The following is a 26826-nucleotide window of genomic DNA, read 5'->3' as shown; positions in this document are numbered from 1 at the left end:
TAATGCTTACACTAGAACCAGAGCCAATGTGGTGTAATGGTTCTGAGAACTGCACTAGGATTGTAGGAGACCAGGGTTCAAATCTCTGCTTGGCCATGGAAACGGAGTTACCTTGGGCTTGTCATACTCTCTTAGCCTAAAAAGAAGCAATGACAAACCTCCTCTAAGGCCCCATTCCCACTTACATTTAAACTGGTTTGCGATTCGCCTTTGATCCATGTTGGTGAATCGATTCTCAGAGGTTCGTCGCTCCCACTGTGAAAGCGGATCTTTTCATTATCCCCTTGTAATCGCTTCTTTTTTTGGCACGATTGTCATCCCCACTAGTTTGCGCCACTTCAAAATGCATGTCAGCAGGGACGTAGCTAGGATTTTAGGAAGGGGGGGTCCAGACTAAGTGCCATCATTATAATGGGGCTTGGGTGTGGCGGCGCAGCAGCACACACCATTCATTATTCTAATGGAAGGGGGGTCCGGACCCCAAGGACCCCCCCCCTTGGCTATGTCCCTGATGTCAGTCATCTGTGTGTCATCGCTGACGTAAGCGGCAGCCCGGCTTGGGAACTATATTTTTAAAAACATTGATAGAAGATTTGATTCATTGGTTTTCCAATTACTTGCCTCACTGAGCTGCTGATTGCCCAGCTTGCCAACCAAGTAATTGCAAGTAGTTGCAAAATCAATGAATCGAATCATCTATTTTTTTTTTAAATGATGTGCCCATAGGTCACACCACAAGCACAAAGGCAGCGCTGGGGGGGAGGTGAATCTACCAAAAACTGAGAGGGATGGTAAACACCCCTCTGCCATTAGCCCCTCCCCTCCAGAATGATGTACGGTAATTCAGATCTGTCATTCCCACTTGTTAAACATACTTCGGAATTGAGTTTTTCCAAATATTGCCAAAGAATTAGTGTCAAGAAAGAGCGAGTCTTTTGTGTTTGCCTTGCTTCATCATGGTTGAAACCAATCACAGTAGGATTGGAACCGGTTTCAAACTCGAGCAACGGTCATATAAGCTGATCAGCAATTCACTTTAAATCATAGTGGGAGTGTGGCCTTGGATAAGGTCATAAGTTGGAGCTGACTTGAAAGCATGTAAGGACAACAATATACAGTGGGACCTCTGAATGTATCTTGGTTTGAAGGCACTGATACTGACCAGACACATTGGTTTTCATTGCTATATTTACTACTGTTATTTTCAGGATCCAAGCAACACTTTTCTTATACCAATGTATTTTCCATCAGTTAGCCACAACATTTTACCTCATAGCTGAATGCAGCACTTTTCCCTGTCTTGGTATATTTCAATACATGTTGAATTCCAATTCCTCACACTCATATATTGTTGCAGATCATTTTGGTTTTATGCAGATTCTCTCTCTCTAAGCTTACTCTACCTCAAAGTATAAAAAGTTTGTATTTGTCCATTTGTGTATGAAGTATAGAGATTTAGATCCTCTTGCACAATGATCCAGTTCTTTTAACAACAATAGCCACCCACTGGTCTTTTCCATCTCCTAGGACAGGGCTACAGAAGTTTTGTTCATCCGGATCCAAATTGTAACTCTATGCAACATAACCACATGCAACATGGTAAGGGATTATGAGTCCTAGAATCCCATCATTATTACTTTCAAGGAGTGGAATGTGGGTTCAGATTTAATTGTATTTGGTGTAGACTCATTGAAACCAGTGGGAACCATAACCAACTCAAATCCCCTTGAATAAAATTGATCTACTCTAAATGTGACCAACTGTGGTTCTAATCCCCTTTGTTTACTGTCACTTTGTGCTGGTGCATGTCAGCCACATCTCTGGAACAGTCTTTTCACTTCCTGCTGCAAATGCTAGGACTCTATGGGATGTTGCCATGACTGCTAAAATGGAATCATAGCACTATCAGTGTAGTGTGAAAGGACCCTTATGCAAAACCCTGGTCCATCTGCACCTAATCCAGCCAGCCAGTTGGTACAGTTCTGTCTCGTTACCAGTTTTCTGGATCGTTGCATAAACCCTTTGAATGGTCTGTCACAATGTTAAATCAGCTTTCTCCAACCTGGAGATCCAACTTGGATCTCTAAAGTCCTGGTCCAACACTCTAGCCACTATATCACACTGATTCCCTAGTCTGTTCCTCCTCCATGTAGCATTTTTATGTGGGTCTCAAATGGGTTAAAGAGTTGCATTAAATAATAATAATAATAATAATAATAATAATAATAATAATTTTAATTTATATTTTTCACCTCTCTCACGGATCTAGGCGGGATTACATCAATAAAAAACTATAATACACATACAAATAGAACAATAAAATACTACTATATGATACATAAATACACTCAATAGAATATTAAAATTACTATTAATTAAATAAAAAACTAAATTATCATCTAATCATTCAGTTCTAATCATTCAATAATCAGACAATCATAGCCAGAAGTGAAGACATCGATTTTTCAGTCCGACGGACCCTATGTAGGATCGGGTGGGTAGGCTCAGAGGAAGAGATCTGTCTTAAGTGCCTTCTTAAAGGCATCTAGAGTGGTAATAAGACGGATCTCTTCCAGTAAGCTATTCCACAGCTGAGGAGCCACAGCAGTGTACACTCTATGGGAAGTGGTTTTTAATCTAGTCCTATAATATTCTAGTACATTCTTCCCTGATGTTCTGAGTGTGCAGGGCGGATTATGTAGGGAGAGGCGTTCCAGCAGGTAACTCGGGCCCGAGCCATGTAGGGCTTTAAAGGTAATAACCAACACCTTGTATTGTGCCCGGAATCATTTCAAAATAATTTTGAAGAGAACTTCTGCCCAGAAACTCAAATGAGAAGTTTCTCTCTTTTACCCTATACATGTACAGCACTTCAATACCACCTTAACTGTCATGGCTCAGTCTGCGGAATCCCAAGATTTGTAGTTCTATGAGGTGTTTAGAATTCTGTGTCAGAGAACTCTAGGACTTCGTCAAACTACAAACCCCACAATTCCCTAGGAGACATCCATGCCAGCTAAAGTTGAACCATAGTTCTGTAATTGTGTAAACTGAAAAGGTTTACATGTACATCTGTACATTTGTACAGATATATTTTTACTACTTGTTCTCATGTGGTAGAAACAATTTCTGTAATATAAAAATTAGGAAGTACTAAAAACAGTTTAATTTATTAAATGAGATTATTTTTTTATTTTCTTTTAATCATTACTCTTAAAATGTTGTTTGAGGAAGATTGTCAAGCTGTGCACTCTGTATATTCATGTTGTAAGCTAGATAAATGTCTCCACAGCTATTTAGCATTTATTTGTATCACAATAGTCTGGGGGGGGGGCAATAAAATACAACATGCTAATAAAATACAGAACATCTAAAACACTCTGTATTAAGCAAATGTTAAGCACACATTTCATTCCATGTAAGTTAAGTATGTTTGTATTGCATACTGAAATCTGTTAGCATTAAAATGTCTTTGTCTGTATGCTCTTAACATAGACCTGCTAACTAATATGAACAAAAAGGACCCTGATGTATGAAGAAAATGTACCATATTAGTGAACATCAATTAAAAATAAATTGCAAAAAGAGAATTAAATTCCTCATTGAAACATAAACTACCAGTCAAAACAGCATATATTGCCAAATAAATCACCACTTTTATTATGTTAAATCTCCATTGCATGTTGAATTGAAGATTTCTAGTTTATCTACAGCATGGAATCAGCAAAGCAGATACTTCAGAAACTGTTTCAGTGTTTTCTCAGCCCTCACCTCAGGTACCAATTTTAATTAATCAAGTAATGGATCATAAAAGTTCTTTATTGAAATGCCAAGAGCTTTTGCCTCATTAGCAAAAGGCAGGTCCAGTCTTCTCTATGAGTTTGCTCAATGTGAAAGCAAAGAATTTACTGCATCAGCTCCAGCAATCCTTTATGCCAGTTCAGTATCTGACTTCAAGGGAAGGCAAAAATCTATCTATGCCTTACCAGTTGTACTACCCTCTCTATCAAGGGGGAGAATGAAGATCATCTATGATCACTGTAGTGTTCATCTGACATTCAGAAGAATGGGATTTGATCACACCTTTATCAGTGACACCTGTAGTGACACGTGCTATTAGAGACCAAATTATCCAGCATTTTATTTTCCAAATAGAGCTGTAGTATGTACCTACGCTTCTCTATGAATGAATGTTGCTGCAGTCAACCCCTCCCATTAGGTGAATGCCCCTTTGAAAAAAATTTTTAAGCACCAAAGCTCAGGAAAAGCTTGAGGAAGCTCACTCAGCAGTTCTGCAACTCTAGATAGTTCTATACCTTGAAGCCTTAGTTTTTATTTCATCCTGGGAAGCTGTTGTATAGAACTGAATTTTTATTTTCACCCTGGAAAGCTGTTGCATGAAAATTAACATTGGTTTGCAGCCTAGAGCTGCATCCACACTGCAGAGATAATCCAGTTTGACACCACTTTAACTGCTATGACTCAGTGCTGTGGTATTCTGGCAACTTTTAGTTTTGTGAGACATTTAGCCTTCTCTGTCTGATGCCCCAACAAACTACAATTCCCAGTATTCCATTGCATTGATCCATGGCAGTGAAAGCCATGTCATACTGGATTATTTCAGCAGTGTGGATGCAGCCTTTGAAACCAGCATGGAAGTGAGCGCTGGTTTGCTGCCTAGGGTCCAAAACACACTGCAGTTTGACACCACTTTAACTGCTCTGGCTCAATGCTAGGCATTTCTTGGAACTAGTTTTGTGAGACATTTAGCCTTCTTTGTCAGAGAGTTCTGGTGCCACAATAAACTACAATTCCAGGATTCCCTAGCATTGAGGCCGGGCAGTTAGGCAGTCTCAAACTGGATTATTTCAGCAGTGTGTTTTGGACCCTTGAAACTGTTGCGTGGATGTAAGCTGTGGTTCGCACTCTGAGAAGCTGAGTAGGCAAGCTAGAATTGAGTTATGCTTTGTATGCTTAATGGAAAAATGTCCAAATTGGTAAGAATTATCCCTAGCCTATGCTTTCACCCTACCTCATGTCTTTGGTCCTGCCCACCACTGGGATGTGGAACTGGGGCCAAGGCTGGTAAATGTCCTCAATTTCTGCTTTAAGAAGAGACGTATAATTTTGGAATTTAATACATTCCTTTATGATGAAGCATAATGACGAACAGAAGTTGTGTGTATGTGTGAAAAGAAAGAAGACAGAAGAAGTTTTTGGAAAATATGAAAGGGCTAAAAGTAGGTGATAACTATGTCTAGACCTATAGTCAAAATTTTGTGAATAAGGTAGGTTATCAACATAATACAAGTTTTATCTTCTAAGCACCCTGGATGCTGGAGCAGCTGAGGAATGGAAAAGCATGGAGGGATGGAATATCCCAGAAAAGAGTATGGCTAGATGGAACTGAAAAAAAGTACTACAAACTGCAGCATTTTGGGTTAGGTCCATTTCTGTTCTTATACAGTTAGCTCTCCATATCCACGGATTCTGCACCCACAGATTCAACCATCCACAGCTTGAAAATATCCCCCCCTCAAAAAAAAAATTCCAGAAAGCAAACCTTGATTTTGCCATTTGATATAAGGTTCACTATTTTATTGTGCCATTGTATATTATGGAACTTGAATATCCACAGAGTTTGGTATCAACATGGGGTCCTAGAACCAAATCGTGGTGGATACCAGGAGCCAACTGTAATTTGTTTTAAAGCCATGCTATTTAAAAAACAAACAGACAGACATTTCTTATTGTTTTTACATGGAGATAAATTCAGGATATGTTTGTTTTATGGAATTTTGGGTCAGGAAGAATTGGAGGTCATAAAAATGGCGTGAAGGCCACATGCATATGCACATCATGTTGCATTCGTGGCTCCTATGTCAGTGAGATGGTAAATCTGCTGCAGGGGTTCATTCATTCACTGTCTAATTAAAAATTATAATTGTAAGCCACTCTGATAGCCTTTAGGGCTGAAGGGCGGGGTATAAGTACTCTTATATTATTATTATTATTATTATTATTATTATTATTATTATTCAACCTTTAAAGTAGCTATCCAAAGTGCCAAATCCTATCCCCAAAATAGGTTCAGTACCTTGGATAGCTCTCAAAATTCCCCAACACTTGGAATGGATTCAGTGCCCCATTGAAATGGGAGCCGTCAGCTGTTGCTGTTGCCTGACCTTGCTTTCAACCTCCTGTTCCCTATACTATTCTTCGCATAGCAATTGACTATATTAGATTATCTGTAAACAATCGCAAACACCTTCCTAAAATGGAAAAGATTCTAGTTTAGTCCACTTCCCCCCCCCACACACACACACACATTCTGCTATTACTGTAATCTGCCATCAGCCTTTGTGACTGGAGATAGTATCCCTGATCTGATAAGATCTTGCTTTAGCCACGCTGAAGAGCCATTTACACCACTGTCACACAATTCCTCCCAAGTGCCATAGAGCATTAAGAGTGGAACTCTTGGCAGCTAAAGGTCACACAGTCAGGTAAATAGCAATGGCAAATCTAAGTGATGGTGAAAGAAAGAAGGGGTGGGGGAAAACAGCTGCACATCTTTCTATCTCCCTTGGCAACAGCATCCTGCCAACAGAAATGCTGCCAAATAATAGCTGGAAAACAGAATGGGATATGCAGTGGAAAATCAGAAAAGAGAATGAGTTATTTTAACAAAGAAATCTGAGTGATTCACATATGCAAGTACATTACTCCATATCTACCCACACCGGATTAAGAAGAATCTTTTCCATTTTTGAAAGCTGTATGAGATTGTTTACAGATAATCTAATATGGGCAAGTGCACTCTCTCTCTTTGTCTGTGTCTGTGTGTGTGTGTGTGTTCATGTGTGTACATATCTACAGCAGATGTAGGTACCATGGATCCTTGGTATCCACTGGGGTTTGGTTCCAGGCACAGCACCCTGTTGATACAAAATCTGAGGATGCTCAAGTCTCATTATATACAATGGGGTAGTAAAAATAGTGCCCCTTATATAAAATGGCAAAGTAAAAGTTTGCTTTTTATACATTTTTTAAAAATGCTTTCAAGCCACGAGTAGTTGAATCCATGGATGCATAATCTGTGGATACAGAGGGCTGACTGTACTCGTTATTTGATGAATTTCTGCAGAAATTTACAGGAACTCCTTATTTGTCTAATTTCTAACATCTTATAGCACCATCATATTTGGTATTAACAGAATACTTCATGAAGCATGTATATTACCTCAGTAATCCTTATTGCAAGAAGAGGCAGTATGATCAGTGTACTGAACTAGGACTCCAGAGATCCAGGTTCTAGTCCCTACTAAGTCTTGAAGTTCTTGGCCAGTCACATGCTCTCTCTTGTTCAACCTAAATTGTTATGAGGATTAAAGGGAGAAAAGGGAAAACAGCCTTGAACACCCCTTGAACTCATGGAAGGAAAGATACATAAATACTGCTAAACACAATGTGTGCAAACACAAAGCAATCACAATATTGTAAGGTAGATATCATCCCCCCCATAATGCAGAAAGAATGGTGTCTCATCAAAGGCCATAAATTCTTAGCAGAAGCAATATTTGAACAAAAGAGAACCCATCTCACCATTCCTGGTATGTCTTGTTACAGCAGAATTGCACCTCGGTGGGTTATGCCAGTTAACCTGCCTTCTCTAATCTGGTACCTTCCAGATGTTTTGAACTTCAACTCTCTTCTGCCTTAGCCAGCACAGTCAATGATCACGAATGTTGGGAGTTGCAGCCCAAAATTATTTGGAGTGCACCACATTGGGGAAGGCCTCCCTTCAGCATCTGTTGGCTCTGGCTAAAGTGTGGACTTATCATCCATAAGGTCTGTATTGCCTAGGTCTGCGCTTTGTTGTTTAGGCTTTGGAGCTCAACTGTCTTTTGGAGTAGTAGGCTGTTCTTGGTCTAACTGCCCTGAATCAGATTCTTCAAATGCCACAAGATGAATTATGATACTAAGCTATGCATTCTATTGGGAACATATGACACACATAAGTTTCCCTTATGCATGTTTTTGGGTGCTGTGGGGGTTGATATTCCGTTCTTCCTTCTACAGCATTGGAAGACACCAACCCAACATACTGAAAAGCCCCTGGAACTGCCCCATATGGCCACGCCATGTTTTATTATTATGCTTTATTTATATCGTGTTGTAGATTTGCACAGTGCTGTACATACAAACAATAAAATAGATAAGAGTAAATATAGCTTTATAACAAGTAGGCAGGCTCAAAGAAGTGTTTGGCTTTGTCCCCGTAGCTAGATGCAAAATTATGACATTGACGCTGAGATATGCTGGGAATCTGCAGGGCCATATATGGTGACTTTAGGGGCTTTTCAGTAAATGGGAGAAAGGGGATCTGGCTCATTGTAACATAGGCCTGCATGTGGCTTTACACTACACTGAGGGAATGTTGTATTGAGGCCTAAGTAGACTGTTTGAGTCAACAGTGTGAAACAGTGACAGAAAAGGCCAATGCAGTTCTTGGCCATCAACAGAGCTATACTGCCCAGATCAAGGAAGTACTAGCCTCACTCTTTTGTTTTGTTTTGGTTAAACCACAGGCAGAGTGTTATTTAGTTATGGGCACCACATTTTAAAAAACAACTATTGACAAGATGGAACATGTCCAGAAGAGTGCCATCAGGATGATAAAGGGCCTGGAAACCAAGTTCTATGGGAACACTTGAGGGAACTGGATGTATAGCAGGGAAAAGTTGGAAAGGTAGTATGATAGCCATTTCTAAATATCTGAAGGGGTGTTAAGTGAGCGCATTTGATCCCTGCTGCTCCAGAATCTACTTTAACCAATGGTTTGATATGACAAAAAGGGGATTCTGACAAAATATTAGGAAGAACTTTCTGATGGTAAAAGCTGTTCAACAGTGGAATAGACTATCTCAGAAAGTGGTGGGCTCTGTTTTTAGAGCAATGGACAATTGTCACGAAAGCTTCAGCTGTAGATTCCAGCACTGACAAGGGATTGAACTAGTTGACCCTTGCCTTGGGGTGTATTTCAACTCAGTAATTGTGTGACTTCAGAGAGAATTTATCAGAGCATGGAAGTTTGGGAAATGTGGCTCTGGAACCTATAGGCAGGAAGAAAATGCTGCACAATGTCCTCTTTTTTTAGCCCTACCATCAAGACATCTTAATCTTATAATGAGCTAGGAAGAGAAGACCATTCTGATGTCATTAAGGCTAACAGGAAATGATAGAGGCTTTCCCTTGCCGTCAGATAATTAGCCAGGCCTATCTTTTCAAATGTTTGTGAAAAACATTTCTCAACACATTTTTCATAGCACATTAGACATGCATTGTTTTGTTAGGTCACTTCACTTTGCCTATATGTCCCAGTTTGGAGGAAAATATATATGTGTTACTCTGATTCTAACAAAATGAGAGTGGTAGCATCATACCTGGTGGCTTCCGAAATGAGAGAAAAAGCACAATACTGTGTGTATTATTATGTATATATTGGCCCCAATCTGTTATAGCTTTAAGACCTCAGAAAAGAATTGGGTCAAGGGAACTTAACTTAGTATTGGGTTGTGTCTGCTTAGATATGACTCCCATTGAGTTCAGTTGAGCTTACTCTCAAATACATGGGTAAGACTGCGTTCCAGCACACCACACTGGGATCTGTGGGACTTATTTCTGATGTCACAGAAATGCATAAGATTCCACTGTAAACTACTGTTTAGTGGCCTTTCTTTGTTTATCCAAAGCTCCTTCTACTCCATTTATTCTGAACACATCTGCTTTCAATGTTACTCTACACAGTTAATTTTCCTTTTAACCTAATTTTGAATTTTCCATATGTTTAGAGCAACGCAATGAAGAAAATGAAAAGAAAAAAAGGGGAGGGACAACTTGCACTAATCTGATGGTTATTTATTTTAAACATCAGCATAACAACAAAATTCTTACTTTTTCCAAAGAGTTCATGTATAGGTCTCTGTGTAGTATACTTAGTATACTTAGAACAACTCTGTAAGATAGGCTAGTCTGAGACTAGTCACTGGCTCATAGTTCCCCAGTCAGTTTCAAAGCTGAGGCTAAAATAAAAGTTTGAACTGTGGCCTTTCCTTTCCTAATCTAATTCTAATGCCAGGGATGGCGTACAAGTCACACCTTCCAGATGTTTCGGATTTTGACTCCCAGCATGGCCAATAGCAAGGGGTTAAAGGCATTGTAGTTGAAAACATTTGGAGGAGCAAAGGTTCCCCAACTCTACTTGATTCTTTTGTGAACTGCCTTGGGTCCTTAAAGAGGAGAAAGTTGGCATATATATAAACAAAAATAAAGACACCAATAGTGAGAATAACACCTTCTGAGATCCAACTGGAGATCCTGCTACCTTCCAGATGTGGATGGATTCCGTTTACTATCAGCCCCACCCAGTTTGGCCAGTAGTGAAAGATGATGGGACTTGTAATTGGACAATACCTGAAGGGCAGCATGTTCCTCACCTATCTTGTAGGACAGTGGTTCTTCACATTTGGTTCCAGCCAGCGTGGCCAATAGTTGGGGAATCTGAGATGTGAAGTCACAAATATCTTGAAAGTCAAAGGCTGAGAGTCTGTCTGTTGTCTGGAACTGGGGAGACTTCAAACATTGTGACAGGGCATTTCCCACCGACTGGGGCGAGCATGTGTCTTTGAGCACTTTAAAGGATGGAACCAGAGAGAAAAAGAGTGAGTGGCAAACACTGTTTAATTTTGCCTTTCCCAAAATGTAATCTTCAGTTTACTGGAGAGCAAGCAAGTACACAGATCAAAGCTCCCCATGGGTAAAATCTAGACGCATGGCACCAAACCACCCATCAGAGCGGGAACAATCTGCTTTGAATATAAGAAAGAAGGCAAACCCAGGAGGACATGTCACCATAATGAAGCCAATGCTCCATTTCCACCAAGGGATCTTCTCTCTATTAAAGAAGAGATCATTACACTGTTATACTGTAGTGCTATTATTCTGCTTTAGGTACTGCTGCTGCCTCCTGTGGAATTCTGGGGTTTGTAGTTTATTGAAGCCTCAGAGATCTCTGGCTGAGAATTCTAAAAGCTGCTCCCTAAACTACAAATCCCAGGATTCCCCAGGAGAAAGCCGTTGAAGTTAAAGTAGAACAATAGCGCTATAACAGTATAGTGTGTGTGACTCTGCACCCTCAAGTGCATCTTGAACAAGAAAAGGTGGGAATTCCCACCCACCTCTCACATACACACACCACTGAGCTATTATAGCACTACTATTCCACTTTTAGAGCTATGGTTGCCTCCTGTGGAATCATGTAGTTTAGGGATGGACATTTAGGATTCTCAGCCAGATTGCTCCTAGGTTTCAATAATGCAGGGTGACCAGATATCCTCCTTTATCAAGATATGCCCTACATCTCAATTTTTTGTCCAGGAGCAATTCCAAAATGTCTTCCATTTTGAGCATGACTAAGAAGCATGGAATTTACATTTACATGAGTGTTTCTAGCTTTTATATGGTCAGGTCCTCTGCTTTTCTTGAATGTCCTCCTTTGCAGTGAGGACATCCGGTTGGTTCACCCTGAATAAACAGCAAAGCCCAGAATTCTGGAGGAAGCATTCTGTAGCAGATATAGTGGAACAATAGCACTATAACACAATTATCACACTGCAGTCTTATAGCACTGCTATTCCACTTTAACTGCTCTGGCTGCTCCTGTTGCATTCTGGGATTTGCAGTTGAGGGAGGGGAATTTAGAATATTCAGTCAGAGAGCTCTGAGCCCTCACTGAACTACAAACCCCAAAATGCAACAGTAGGCAACCAGAGCAATGAAAGTGGAATAGCACTACTATAAGCGTGTAGTGTGGTAATGTGGACACACACAAAACCAAGCAACACTGTTATAGCGCTACTACACTCACTGGGGTTAGGGGCACAGGGGACCCCTGTGAATGTGGAAAAACTGCAAATAACAAAAACACTATGTTTTTTATATGAGAGAGCCTCTCTAGGAATCTCTAGGTCCTCCAGTGCAACTCTGTGGTCAACATCTGTCAGACATTGACCATAGAGTTGCGCTGGAGGAGCTACAAAGGCCTAGCGGAGTGTTCTCTCTAGGAATCTCTAGGCCCTTCAGTGGTTGAAGTTGACCATAGAGTTGCGCTGGAGGACCTAGATATCCCTAGAGAGAACATATTAATAACATCTGTGAATAAGCAAAGCTGCAAACATAAAAGCCCCAAATATGAGTGCTTTCCACTTTTAGTGCCTTGGCAAGTTGGCTGCCTCCTGAGGAATGCTGGGCTTTGTAGTTTAGGGAGGGGGAAAGAGAGAGAGAATGAGCCAAGCAACACAAAGCAGGAGCCCATCTTGTGAGGGAGCACATAAAAACAGGGCTCCTTAACTCCCAAGGCGCTTTGGCCTCACTCTCTAAAAACCCTCTCCTCTGACTCCTTCACAAAGGCGCGGGAGCGCGCATTCCATCCTGCCAGAGGCGCATGCGCAGAGGTCCTCCCAGCCATTCCTTGCATCCCAGGCATTCATTCTTAGGCAGACTCTCCTGGAAGGAGGTTGCAAGGCTTGGCTTCTCCTTGGCTGCTATGGCATAACAGCCCCCTCCCCGCCGCCCCCAGCATGCTGTGAGCAGCTGAGAGATGTCTGCTGGCAAGTCCAAATGATATTTTCAGGTGAGTGGAATGTTTTACCTGGATGCAGCTAGTGCTTAGGAAGCAGTTCCTTCCTCCCCACAGATGCCTTGCTTTCTTCCAGGGAGCCCCTGAAAATGAATGAATGAAAGGGGGAAGAAAACTGCCTTGCCTTGCTTTTTCATGTTAATAAATGCACTTCTTTCTGCTCTCCATTGTTCCTTAAGGCTCTGCAAACCCAAATGGCATTTCTTGGTAGATTTGGGACTGGTTCTCCTATATATATATACATATATATAGTCTTTTAGCAACAGGGCTTGGGGAGGGGTGTTTTCCTAAAACTTGCCCAAAAGAGCAAGTGTTGGAGCACAAGATGTTGCCCTCTTTGTAGCTTAAGATGGAGAAAGATGTTGCCCTCCTTCCTTGAAGCCTAAGCTTGTGTATCTATCTCCCTTTCATAGAATCATAGTTAGAAGAGACCACAAGGGCCATCCAGTCCAACCGCCTGCCATGCAGGAACTCTCAGTACCCCAAATAAGATGTTCCTGTGAGGAGAGAACTTGACCAAACCAATCTTGTTTGGGTGTGTTGTGTGTCTTCAAGTTGTTCCTGACTTATGGCGACCCTAAGACAAACCTATCATGGGGTATTCTTGGCAAGGTTTGTTTAGAGGAGGTTTGCCATTGCCTTCTCCTGAGGCTGAAAGAGTGTGACTTGCCCAAGGGCACCCAATAGGTTTCATGGCCAAGCTGAGAATCAAGTCCTGGTCTCCAGAGTCGTACATAGTCCAATGCTCAAACCACTACGCCACACTGGCTCTCCTCCAATCTTGTTTAGGTTTGGGGTTTTACCCCCCAGCCTTTGACTCACGAAGGCTGGTTTCCTCCTAAACAGCAAGCAAGAAAGTAGAGAGATCTTGTAGCACCTCAAGATCTCTCTACATACTGATTCTACAGACTTAACACACGGCTGTGTCTTTGAATTCCACCAAACTGCAAGCTGTGAAATATGATCAGGCAACCTTCCATGCTCAGCCCCACATGGAGGGAGGGAGGGGGGTGTTATAAGAGTACCATTTTTCAACAAAAGAAATAAATGATTGAATCAAGTCTCCCAATCCTGGTGCAGGGTATTGTGAGGACAAAAGCTTGCAAAGAAATGATGGGGCTGATGGCATTCACCGGAAAATAATTAGTTTAATCTTGTCACAGTCTGCATTTCCCCAGCAAACCGTCTTTGTGTTTAATCTGAGACACTTTGATTGTATGGCAGTGAAGTAACTGCGAAAGCAGTGGGAGTGGGAAATGCTCAGGAAAGGCGTTGTTTTGGAAAATCGATGTTTTCCCTTATTACTTTTATCATTAACAGAGGGTTTATTCATAAGCTTATTTCTGAGGAGGTGACATCCACAATGAATCACTGCATTGTCACATGCAGATAGTAGCCCCCCTCCACAAAAAAACCCTCCAAAATCAGCTTACCAAGAAAAGAAACCCCAAATGGTATGTTAAACTAATGTTCTGAGATTTGTGGAGCCGGCTGAAAGTCACATGTGGCCCATTTCACAGAAATGATCTCCACATGAACATCCCATGGGAAAGCCATATCATGTCCACCAGCTACTTCAGAAACCACCATATAAATGGGCCCTGAGATTGCCATTAAATGATAATAGGATTTCAGAGGGACAAAAACCCCTCCCATTTTGAACTCTTGCAGCACCAAATACATTTAAAAGAGGTTACATAAGACTGCACTCAGTTATTTCACAGTTCAATCTAATAATGTCTGTTTGGACATTGGTCCCATTGAATTCAGCGATTGCTTACTCCCATAGCATAGCAACCTCAATATACAAAGGTTATTTTTCATTTGCCTTAAACAGCTGTTACAAATGTATTGTTCTCCGTCATTTCCTGTGAAGGTTTCTCGCAAACTGGCACCCTCCATATTTGTATCATCCTCCATCATACATAACCAGTGTGAACCAATGGCATATGTTACTGATGGGGCTCCAGACAAAATAGCCTCTTTTCTTAGTCTGGGACAACTAAATGAAGATAGTGGTTGGGTCAGTAGGTCTAAGCAGAAAAATCAGTTTCGACTTTCTACAGCAGCACCATTTTTCAAGTACCGCTGATCAAAGAGATTGTGTATATCCTGCCATCGTGTCTGAGACTGGGCAGGGGGGTGTCACATAGAGAGATAGAGGAAAGGACTCTTGACTTTGGAATGCTAGACCAAACCCTTTGTTCATAACTATTCATCATGAAAAATGCCTATATAAGCAGGTTCAAAAAACACCCACCATTGCGTCTTATGTCATCAAGCCTGGCAGAACTGGTGGGAAGTACCCTCAATATTTCAATGATATTGGAATGGGACACTTTGATAAGCTGCCAAAAAAAATCGGTTGGCTAGTCAACTTAATGATGTAAACTGAAGGGTTGGGTAAAGCTCTGTGTAACACAAAAGTCTAAAGTTGATGTAATGGCGTCTATTTCTAGGACTCCCCACATACACAATACCCACAGCAAGCTGTTACTGTGAAGATTCTCCATTCTGTAAATGCCATGTTTAAAAGTTTTGAACCATATGTGCTCTGATCCCTGATTGTTAGCACAATTGCTCTCTAAACCACACACATTGATGCCCAAGCACTCCATCTATGTGTCTGACACATAATGGGGAAATTTATCTGTGGTTGGGTGGACATGCAACATTGGATAAGGGGTTTTGCTTAGTGCTGCGCATAGGCACCATAAACCTGAATCAGAGATGGGCTTGTGCTGCTCCAGATCCAGTCCTGGCCAGCATAGCCATTGATAAGTAATGGTGAGAGTTGTGGATCCATCATACATTGTCTTTGTTCCCTGCCTTTCTTTTCAGTAATCTGGCAGCCAGACTTTATTTTTTCTTTTCAGACTGTCTGATCTCTGATATTGGATTAGGGTTTAGGGTGGAGGGAAAATGGAGTTTAGTTGACCTCATGGTTTCGAAGTGGAGGAAGTTTAAGATCCTCTCCCATTCATCCATTTGCTCTTATAAATAGACACACATATAGTGCCATTGATTTCAATGGGTCACAGGCTTTATACATGAATGAGGAAGATAAGTGAAAAGCAGGCATTACTGGTACTACTGTCTAGTTAGGTTTTTGTGCTTCCAATAATAAAGTGAGGACTAGCTCTCTTCAGACATTTCCATTTTTGTATTTAATAAATATTTTAGAAGAGGGAGAATGCTAGCCTTGACTCATCATTCCCATTTTGGACACTCCCTTATGAATGACATAAGATCACGAAGAGGAGAAATTACCACCTCAGTGACCAAAGACTGTAGCAGAGTATGTACAATACTTAATCTCGCTGCTACTGATGGCTGGATGAAACTCATAATTTTAATAAAGGCTCTAATATTCATATATTTATTTGGACTATCTTATTGAAATTGATAAATTATGTTTCTGAGTCACTACAGTTTGTTGTTGTTGTATTCCTTCAAGGTGTTTCTGACTTATGGTGACCCTAAAGCAACCCTATCATGGGATTTTCTTGGCAAGATTTGTTCAGAGATTTGGCATTGCCTTCCACTGAGGCTGAGAGCATGTGATTTATTTGCTCAAGGTTAGTCAGTGAATTTCATAACTGAGCAGGAAATCACATCTTGGTCTCCAGAATCATAGACCTGCACTCCAAACCACTATGCCATGCTGGCACTACAATTAGGATATGTGAAAAAGTGATATTTGTCTTGTTTGAGAGTTCATATTAGAAACACAGCTTTAATTATTGAGAAGTTACTACATTCCTTCAGCACCATCTGCAGTCCAAATATGGGTTGAATTCAGATTTACTTATCAAGTAGGCTCATTGAAATTATTATGAAATAAGCTTGTCATGAGTCACTTTTGTTTCATTGATTTCAATAGGTCTATTCTACAAACGAATAAATCTAGATTTAAACAATGTCCATATATATATATATATATATAGAGAGAGAGAGAATCAAATGTTTCCCTTAGTAGTGAAAAGTTGTGATATATGAGTATAAGTATAAAAACACTTCTTGATTTAAAAAAAATGATGTTGTTCTTTTTATATTTTATTGTTAATTACTGGGTATACTATGCCCTCTTTGAATACTAATATGAATGTTCTCTGAACCACAAGTTTGAATTTTGGTGAGATAGCATTGGACAGCTGCCACTGTTACCCCTCATAACAGTGGAGGAGCTGCTTTGTTGTGATAATAAACCAGTGGTCTGAAGGGAAATGTGTCCTGAAAAGACCTTGACAGATGATGTTAAATAGTTCTGCAGAATCTCTCCAAAGCAGCCTTCCCCATCCTGTCACCCTCCAGATGTAATGGACTGTAACTCCTGTCTCCTCCATTCTGGTAGGCCAACTCAACTGGAGGAATGCAAAAAGCAGCCCTTAAAGCATCCTTTATCGTGGAAAATGGATACTACAGCATTGTAACTTCTCAGGATCAGGTAGTCAAATATTTTGTTAACATTTTAGAACTCCTCCTTCTTGCCACCTCTCAGTAACCACAGTGAATGGAGATCCAGTTTCAGTCAGTGTGTATGTGTTGCAGAACTCAGGAAACTTTCCATTGGAGGATGCTCAGCAGATGTGATGTGCTTTCATGCTCAGATGATAACCGATTGCTTCAGTGTGAAGGAATTTTCCCTCTAGCTTGACCGGATGGTTTGTTCGCCTTTTGCCTTCCACTGTCATGCATGACGCCTCTCATTTGCTTGAGCCATCTGGATGTGCGTTAACTAATGGTATTCCTTGTCCTGCATTTACCTCTGGTTTGTCTGTCTCTTATATGCTATAATCTGGGGGAGAGTTTTGAAAAGTTATTCCAAATCCCTTGTCAGCATGACCATTGGGGATTCTGGGAGTTGGAGTCCAAAGAGTAATTTTTCCGAGCTTTGAATCTGGAATGAGGATAGATTACCTTTACACTCTCAGGTGGTACAGACAGTGTTGTGCAGTCCAAAGATGTATTTTCATCCTGTACAGTAAGCAAAAGTCTTTCTAAGTACTCAGAATTCAAAATAAGCATCAGTGCCAGTTTTCAGGACACTGTCATGCACCTTAATGGGGATATTCCAGTGTAAAACAACTTCAAGGGGCTTTTAGAATGAGAGACTACTGTATTGTAGTTAATCAAGAGGTTCTGTTGTGTGTCCTGCAGGCTGAATCAGGATAAAACAGTTTGGGCTTTGTTTTTAAAGATCCTACTATATGCTCATCTTGCACCAGACTGTTCATGCTAAGCAACAGATGTTTGGGAATGGCTACTCTTAATAACATGATTGTCAAGAGAGACTACATAAAGCATATGACAATATACAAAAGCATGTAGCAATATGTACTTAATGTGCTAGTTTTAAGGTGCCACTTTTTTTCTGGCAGTAGGTTTTTTCATAGTTATAGATCCCATGTGCTTAAGCATAGCCAGTTCCTTATTTTAAAAATCCAAAAATCAGCTACAGTGGATCCTTGTTATACGCTGGGGTTTGGTTCCAAGATCCCCCGTGTATAACAAAATCCGTGTATGCTCAAGTCCCATTAAGTATAATGACATAGCAAAATGGTGTCCCTTATAAAAAATGGAACATCAAGGTAAATTTATACTTTTTTGGAACATTTTCAAACCGTGTATGCTTGAATCCGTGTATAAAAAATCCGTGTATAAGAAGGGCCGACTGTATAAATATAAACTGTGGTATATAATTCTTACATCTGTTGCTACAGTTCTGATTTGCTTATGTATGGAAATGTGGATTCTGGTGGTTAGGAGACAGATAAAACTGCTACAGATCTGAATCTTGCCTACAACTGGTAATCAGGTGTCTGTCCTGACCTGATTAACTGCAGTCAGTATTTTCCCATATGCAAGTCCGTCTTTATTCTGTATGCGGTTTGACTTAGTTTGGTGAGTCAGCGTGTCAAAGTGGATTGAATGTGAAACTTGTTACCAGGGAGACTCAGGTTCAAATCTTTTATCCACTCACCCGAACGTCATGCGTAACCTTGAGCCTGTTACTCTCTGTCTTAGACTAATCTACCTCACATGTTTGTTGTATGAATTTTTAAAGAAGGTATCCCCAGGGACTTTCCCCTATCTGAAGCAGTAAATGAGATATTTTAGTATGGAATTAATAACATTTTACCCTTACACGTTCACCAACTCATAATGTGCCTTAGCAAATTATAAATATAAGCAAGGGCATGGAAATCCTTGTTAAATAACAGTAAGCTGTCCATCCCTTATGCCAGGCATGGGGAACCCTTGGCCTTCTTGATTTTTTTGCCTAGAGCTCCCATTATCCAGATCCAGCATGACCAGTGATAAAGATTGTGGTGTTGTAGTCTGAAATATCTGGAGTGTTAGATGTTTTCTAGTGTCACAAGCATCTCTATAGTCCTTTGTAGTATTTTAAAAAATCAAAGCTATATTCTGCACCAGAGGTCTGGAATACATACAATATTGTATACCAGTAAATTGACTATGATGCAGGGAGCTAGTGTGTGAGGCATTCTCCTCTGTTTTGCCATTACACAAGATAGTTCCTTATTTGAGAAGGATTTGTATTTGAAAGATTCCCTGCTCCAATTCCAGTTCAAAGATAAAGATTCCTAAGAAGGAGAGTTGAGGCCAGGGGGCCCAGATACTATAACTGCAAAGGAGGACAAGGCACCACAAAATGTAGGACATTCAAGAGTGACATGTCCTGGAAAAGGAAGGCTCTTGGTCACCCTGGTTGAGGCCTTGCTGATGCTTATACAAAACAAGGACATAATTAGTTGTGGATGAGAATATTTTTGGCACAAATCGCTGTTGCTTTGTTGAATGACTTTTAAAAATTAGGAGCACCAGATGAGGTGTTGCAACTTTTTGATCAATTAACCAATCCTTTTATGCTTTTGCCACATGTGTATGTGCTGTGCTTTACAAAGGGGGTGAAATACTAGTTTTGTGCAGAGACATTTTATACATATTGTAGAAATCCATTGTGGAAACCTCGATAGGAAAAAAAGCACGTCTGGAGCTACAAAAGCTTGAGGTTAACAAAATCTTTGTATGCTGTCGGTGTGTTAAATCAGCTTGTCTTGTTAAGAACCAGCAGCTTAGTGAGACTTCTTCACACCCTTAACCCACAGTTAGCAACTGGACAGTCTTCCATATTATGGTAAGATGCACTGTATTTCTATTTGAAGCAGGAATGGGCAACTTGTAGCCCTCACAGTACCCATTAGCACATGGCCCTCATAGACAGTAGCTCAGGTATCATGGAAGTTGATCCAGCAACATTTAGAGAGCCAGAGTTGTGAACCCGTGGTTTAAAGTATAATAAATATACACACACACATACACATTCATTTTGTCCTCTTTTTTTGGTAGTGCATTTCTTCTTCAGGGGGGGGGGGTATCTAACTGGCCATCTTGCCTCTGTTCAAGACTTGTTCTTCACTGTTTTTACAAATGTTCTCCATACTTTGCTGTCTTTCAGTCCACTTTCTCTTTCTCTCTCACCTGTCTTTCTCCAGGTATTCTACTGATCTGGGCACTGACAGAAGAACTAGTGTTTGCTGTTCAGGTACTGTCTCCCAGCTTGGCATCATCTCGAGGCCTCCTGACAGACAATATCAATATCTCGGCTATGGGGACAGCTGGATACAAAGGCCATCACACAGCCAAACCTTTACCCACAGCAACCCTTGTGAACTTTCATTCCAGTAGCGCAATGGAAACTTCTGCTTCTCCTGTTGGCCAGAAGAGATCAACCAGCAGCCATCCTGTTGGCAACAAAGGACCTCATCACCTATATAACCAGAGTGTTTTGTTTTCTGGAAAGACTCACCCCAAAGGGAAAACGTTTCAAATTATCCATGAGAATTTGACAGAATTTACAGAGCCTTATCTAAAAACAGAACTTCATTCTTCTACCACGAGGAACTGGCCTCGAAATCATCCATTTCTGCCTCAACCTACAGCTCAGAGCAGTCATAATAGCACTATGCTGGTAAAAACCACAGACTCAATTGCTTCTTTCCACAGTGATATCTTGGAAAGCCTTAGCAAAACAGAGAAGGGGAGTTCGTCCAAACTGGTTACACAGGAAACAAATCACACTGTCCCAGTGGCTGGCCCTTCAGCTACTCCTGAAATGGTGACAGTGCCTTTCAAAACCCCACGGTATGGCATATGGGATATTCTGAACAAAAATAACTCTTGGGTCATCTCAAGCCCAAGTACAAACCAGGCACCCTTTTGGGCTAGTCCTGGGAGTACTACTACAGCAGCAACTGCGGCAGCCGCAACAACAACAAAAACCACCACTGGAACAACATTTGGTCATTCTGGTCAAACTGGCATAGATGCAAATGTTTCCTCATTCTATACAACAGGAAGCCCCAGCCATGGGACACCTATCACACTAAATCCTTCTGGACACAACACCAGCTTTCCAGACAATACACTCTCCACGGAGCCCTCCACATGGCTGCCAAGTTCTCCTGCCACAGCAACAGGAAATTTCCTGAACAGACTAGTGCCAGCTGGAACACGGAAGCCTGGTATGCCTGGAAATATTTCTCATGTCACAGAAGGGGACAAGCCCCAACACAGGACAACCATTTGTCTCAGCAAAGTGGATATAGCATGGATCATCTTGGCCATCAGTGTACCTGTATCATCATGCTGTAAGTTAAATGTCTGTTCCCCCTCTCCCCCCGATATGTTAGGATTTTGCTTTCACTTCACAAGAAGACATGACTTGCTTAAATCTGACATGATCCCTGTGTTAACAAGCCACAAACTACCACCTGAACCTGTGGATTGTTTTTAAGTAACCAATTCAGGTTTATTGAAACTGTGGCTTGTCCCTGTCTTGTTCCTCCAGCTGTTAATCCTGAAACAAAAGTTGACAAAAGGGGCATGGGAGAAACAGACCTAAAGCAAACCATACATGATGAAGAAGCCAAAGATTTGTTGTTCCTCTGCCATGCAGTTCATGGCTTAAGCAACAAACCATGGCTAACATCAGTTATTGTGATGTGAGGATGTGCTCTGTATATTAGGTATACATAATACAAGGATCAGGGTAACTTTCACTTGAGGAACACCTAAGTGCCTGATTATTGAAGAACTTAGTGCTAAGAATTCTGTGTTTTTCCCTACTAGTTCGATAAAACAGCTATTCCCAACAACAGTGAGGCTATAAATTATAACTGCAAGGTTAGCAAGTGCTGCATTCCCTCATGTCCTTGGTCCCTTATTGGATTGTGTCCATATAACACCACTTGCAGATGTAATTCAGAGATCTCTTTCCAGGCTATGTCTGCCATTATGAACTTCTGAGGTGCAGCTGCAGATGGCTAGCACTATTACAGTATTTGGCCATGAAAAGCCACCACTAGCCTGGAAAAGCCCTAAGTAGCCTGCAAGAAAACAAAATCTTCTGCCCACACTGTCTGTTTTCTCCCTCCCCTCCCCTCCTTCATGACTCTTAGTTTCTGTTTAATAGACAGAGTAAGACAGGGTGGGGGAAGAGCACTGGTTAGGTTGCTTTTCTTAATGGTCATGCAAACACTGTCTGGTATAATTAATTTTCTCTTCTATTGATGGATATTACTTCACTGGAGTTAATTATGGCCAGAGCCAGTCTATCAGGGGAGATTAAGGGATTTGATTATGGAGACCCTTGGAGTACTGCATTTTAAATCTCCTGCTCCAAAATGATTAGCATACTTGGCAACAAAAAACATGTTAATTCTTTTAAAAGGCTATAGGGTTAATTGCTGGGGGGAAATTGCTACATCCCCCCAAAAGGGGGAACTGGAATTTTTTTGTATTCATTGACAATACCACCTGCATTTGAGCAGCAATCCAACATTAAGTCTCAGGTTGTAAAATTCTTCTTCTACCTGGAGTCCAAAATAAATTTATATGGCTTAATTTCTACAACACTGTAATATGTTTATGGGAGGTGGCTAGGCTCGGGGGAAGGAACCCATTAATACAGAGGGGCTATAGAATTGTGGCAAATTGTGGGCAGAAGGACCCAAATTAAATTCCTGGCATATTCAAGTGGAATAGAGTTTAATTGTAAGGTAGATTACCCTACTCTCTCCTTTGGAGGCAGAACTTGGAAAATTACTTTTTAGGTAAATTAATACAAGGGCATACTGAAACCATCTGTAAGTGAGCAGAGGCAGAATGTGGAATTATGCACAGTGACTGGAATGAAATGCCAATTTTGTGCCTAATAGGTAAAGACTGAAAAGAGCATTTACCAGAGGAGTACAAAGCATACCTCCCTCTTCAGAGGATGCTGTTTCAAACCAGACAAATTGTCATTGCCAGCAAATGGACCACAGATCCTGGACTAGAGCAGGAGTGGGTGTCATGTGGCCTTCCAGATGTTGTTGACTTACAGCTCTCATAAGCGCTAGCCACTATAGTTAATTGTGAAGGAGACAGTCCAACATTTGGAGGGTCACATATTTCCCTATATGTGCACTAAATGAGCAGTTGAAAAGCTGGTGTGACTTAAAGGTTGCCTATTGAGAGCCAAGTGCTTAACATTTTCATTCTTTGTTTTGAAAGCACCTATCACTGGTAGAATTTGATCACGCTTCCACATTTTCCTGGAGGGGTTTGTATGCATGCACATAAGAGAACTGGACATCTATGTGACTTACTCACAAATGGTTCCATGAATCAAAACAATCTGAAGTGCATGCAGCCTCTCCATTCATGGTTCGCTTTGCATACTGGATGGATGGCAGCCAAAATGTTTTCAAATGTGCATGCTCTAGGAGCCACCTTGTGGACAGACAGCTCTATCAGTACTTGTTCAAATTATTACTTAGACTATCCTCCTTTGTATTCTGGCAATACAGATGGTCATCCATGAATGTGGAAGGATATAATTGTAGGTTTCAACAACAACAAAAAAATGGTTTGCCCAATAACTTTGTACAGTGAGAATTCTTGGTTCCATTGAAATACAACCTGACCAAGTGTTCCATTATCAGAACGCTCTCTCGCTCTCTCTTTGTGTGACTAACAAAAGTACCTCCTACTTTTTAATAAATGGAATTGCTAATGGCAGAAAATTCTGAAGAAGTGGTAGTCATAAGTGAAATATTACCATCTTTTGTTCACTTTCTAGACCGCAGTACCTATATCATATCATATTCCTTTTCTTGAATATTTTTAAAATGTAAACCATCTTACATGCCTTGCCAGGAAGGTGCTATATAAATGCATAAAATAAAAGAAATTAAAAACCCATTCTTAATGCAGTGGTGGAGGCTGACTAATGAAGAATCGACGCAAACTAAAACTGTAAATACAATGGGCCCTTGTTATCCGATGGGGTTTGGTTCCAGGACCCCCCATGGATACCAAAAGCCGTGGTTACTCAAGTGCAATAGAAAAATAAGCAAGCAAGCGTTTTCTTTTAAAACTTATTTATAGTTATATTCCAAAGAGTTCAAGATGACAACTGTGACTCTTCCCTGCCCCCAACACTTTTCCATGTCCAAACAATCAGCGTATGCTTGGAAAGTCAGTTTTGGACTAGGATCATGTCCTTGCCCATTACTTGTTAATATTTTTCATTGCCTTACCTATTGGTCAAATTTGCTTGCTTTTCATTATGATACTTTTTATGTTTTGACTCTTTTTAAAAAAACATCCATCTCAAAAGTAAGAATAGGCCCTAAAATCTAAGAAGAGGGAGATCCTTTCAAAATACCTCCAAATGCATTGTTTGCTCCCAAAATGTGACAAGAGAAAATGATGAGTAAATGTTATTTGCTGCCTGGAAAAAATAACAATATTGCCAGATGTTATGTTACTGTGCAAAAGGAACATGTTTATGCCCTCCTTACCCTGAAGTTGTAGCATTGTAACTTTTTTTTTTTGTTCAAGGCTCTGACCACCAGACCATACAGGCCCCTTGGATCCAAGCCCCCATTCATAATCATTGCAGGGTTTTGTGTGTGCTTCAAAATCTGCTCAGGTTTTTGGGGCAGAAATCATAAAGGGAGAAAAGAACTGATTGCTTACCCAATGTCCAGCAATACTTTTACAGCACTGCAATCTTTGAAGCTATTTTCTGTCTCCTAGACTCATAGAGTTGGAAGGAACTGCAAGGGCCACCTAATCCAACCCCCTGTTGTGCAGGAATGGACAGCTAAAGTGGTGGTTAAATAGCTTTATGCACTGGACATCGCAGTGGTACATGGCTGCACTATTACTTTTTATTCTGAAAAGTTTATTCTTTCATAAACTGCATTCTTCTTTTCCAGTTCTCATTCAGGGAACTGCCTGCTTCATACAGCAGTTGCAATTCATGGCATCACATCATCATCACTGTATAATCTTTCACTCTCTGTGTTTAATCATTACAACTTGCGAATGATACAAACACCCACTTATTCAAGTCACTTTTCTTGTCATTGTAATGTGGGATAAATAACTTGGTTATTCATGGACAAACCAGTTGTAGCTCCCTTGTGCCATATTTCCGACAGCGCTGCTCTCTCTTCCTAAAGAATCACCTCTTATGGAAAGCTTCAGCTTCCTGTACAACAATAGGTTGCAACAGACCTCTTGGTACATGGGTTGCATAGCAAGGAGGTTGCCGCCACCTTCAGGACATCAGGCAAAATACAGATACAGCCTGCAGGGTTTCTGATGAAGTGAACTGAGTCCACAAAAGCGTATGCTGGAACACCTTGAAATATATATGTTCAAGTTTGTGCACATGTGGAAGCATACATAAGGAGCTGAGATGAAAAGGGTCAGTGCGCTATAGTTTTTTGTGGGTTTTTCGGGCTATGTGGCCATGTTCTTGAAGAGTTTATTCCTGACATTTCACTAGCATCCGTGGCTGGCATCTTCAGAGAATGTTGGCATAGAACAACATTCTGGATATCTACTGTGTGATCCTGGGTAGGGAGGAATTTCATGTTAATCTGTGTATTGCTCTGCTGTTGATGGCAGGGCCTCAAGGTAGGAGGATATATCCAGCTCTCTTCTATGCCAACATTCTCTGAAGATGCCAGCCACAGATGCCGGTGAAACGTCAGGAATAAACCCTTCTAGAACATGGCCACATAGCCCGAAAAACCCACAAAAAACTGTGGATGCTGGCCATGAAAGCCTTTGAGTTCACTCGTCTCTGGTTTGAGATGATGGATCACAATGCTCCTCCAGGGAAGATTCAAAGGTGTTTCACTTTCAGATAGGCTGCATATATGTGATGCCCAAGTAATAGAGGATCTAGCACATAACTATTTCTGCGTACACTAAAGGCTGAATGGATAAGAGAGTTGAGGAGGGTCAGTGCTTCTCTTGCCACCAGGGGATGGTTCCTTTTTAAATAAAAGTACAGTACTTACATTGACCCATGGATAAGCCAATTCAGGTATTTTGGGGTCAGGTTTTTTTGACTAAAATTTCTAGGCTTAGAATCATAGAATTGTAGAGTTGGAAGAGACCACAAGGGGCATCCGGTCCAACCCCCTGCCATGCAGGAAATCTCAATCAAAGCATCCCCGACAGATGGCCATCCATCTTATACATACACGAGTATATACAGTAAGTGAAATAATGCAGAAAATATTGGTCAGTGAAATGTCAGTGTCCAACACTGGGTTCAGCATGGTATTCCTAGAATCATAAATATAGCAGGAGAATGATGGTAAAATGCATTTCCTGATGGTAAAGTGGATCTACAGTTGTCTTCATAAAGATGTTTTCTGATATTTGCAAGTTTTTCCATAAGATCAGCTAAATACTTAAATGAATATTCATCTCCTCGTCAGCCTGAGCCAATTTGGTCATCCAGGAGGGAAAGGAGTTGTTTCATTGGTTCTGACCAATGAATTACAAAATACAAAGAGATCTTTTGGAATGTGTTATTTATGTTGTGAATGCATTTATGGTAACTGTTTAACTGAGAATTAAGTACCATTTATTTCTTAACCACATAATTTGTTTGATGATAAGTTCAGCATTTGCATCATATCATTCTAATTGGGTTTATAATGTTCTTTGTACATCTTTGAATCATTGTGTGTGTAAGAAAAAGGGAGGGGGGGAGAATGAAATTAATTGTATGCACCAGAATTGTAAAA

At 40.7% G+C, this 26826-nt stretch overlaps 1 protein-coding gene across 6 annotated transcripts in view; it reads left to right on the top strand.

Moving 5' to 3' along the window:
- Positions 1-26826, top strand: part of LOC149309657 (transmembrane protein 108-like) — a 237527-nt gene that overhangs the window by 197751 nt on the left and 12950 nt on the right. For 4 of the 6 annotated variants that reach the window (XM_089531295.1, XM_089531296.1, XM_089531299.1 and 1 more), the window contains one exon: positions 20221-21375. In XM_089531295.1, the coding sequence (XP_089387421.1) occupies positions 20221-21375 (1155 nt within the window). Of the gene's footprint in view, positions 1-12570; positions 12695-17054; positions 17148-20220; positions 21376-26826 lie in introns of those variants that run through there. The other 2 variants (XM_089531301.1, XM_089531300.1) reach the window with 2 other exon arrangements.

Source organism: Sceloporus occidentalis, unplaced genomic scaffold (assembly GCF_023333645.1).
Source record: "Sceloporus occidentalis isolate IW3139 unplaced genomic scaffold, rSceOcc1.0.p SCAF_7, whole genome shotgun sequence".
NCBI lineage: Eukaryota > Metazoa > Chordata > Lepidosauria > Squamata > Phrynosomatidae > Sceloporus > Sceloporus occidentalis.
Note: the sequence above shows the minus strand (reverse complement) of the source record. Positions and strands in the feature narration are given on the sequence as shown.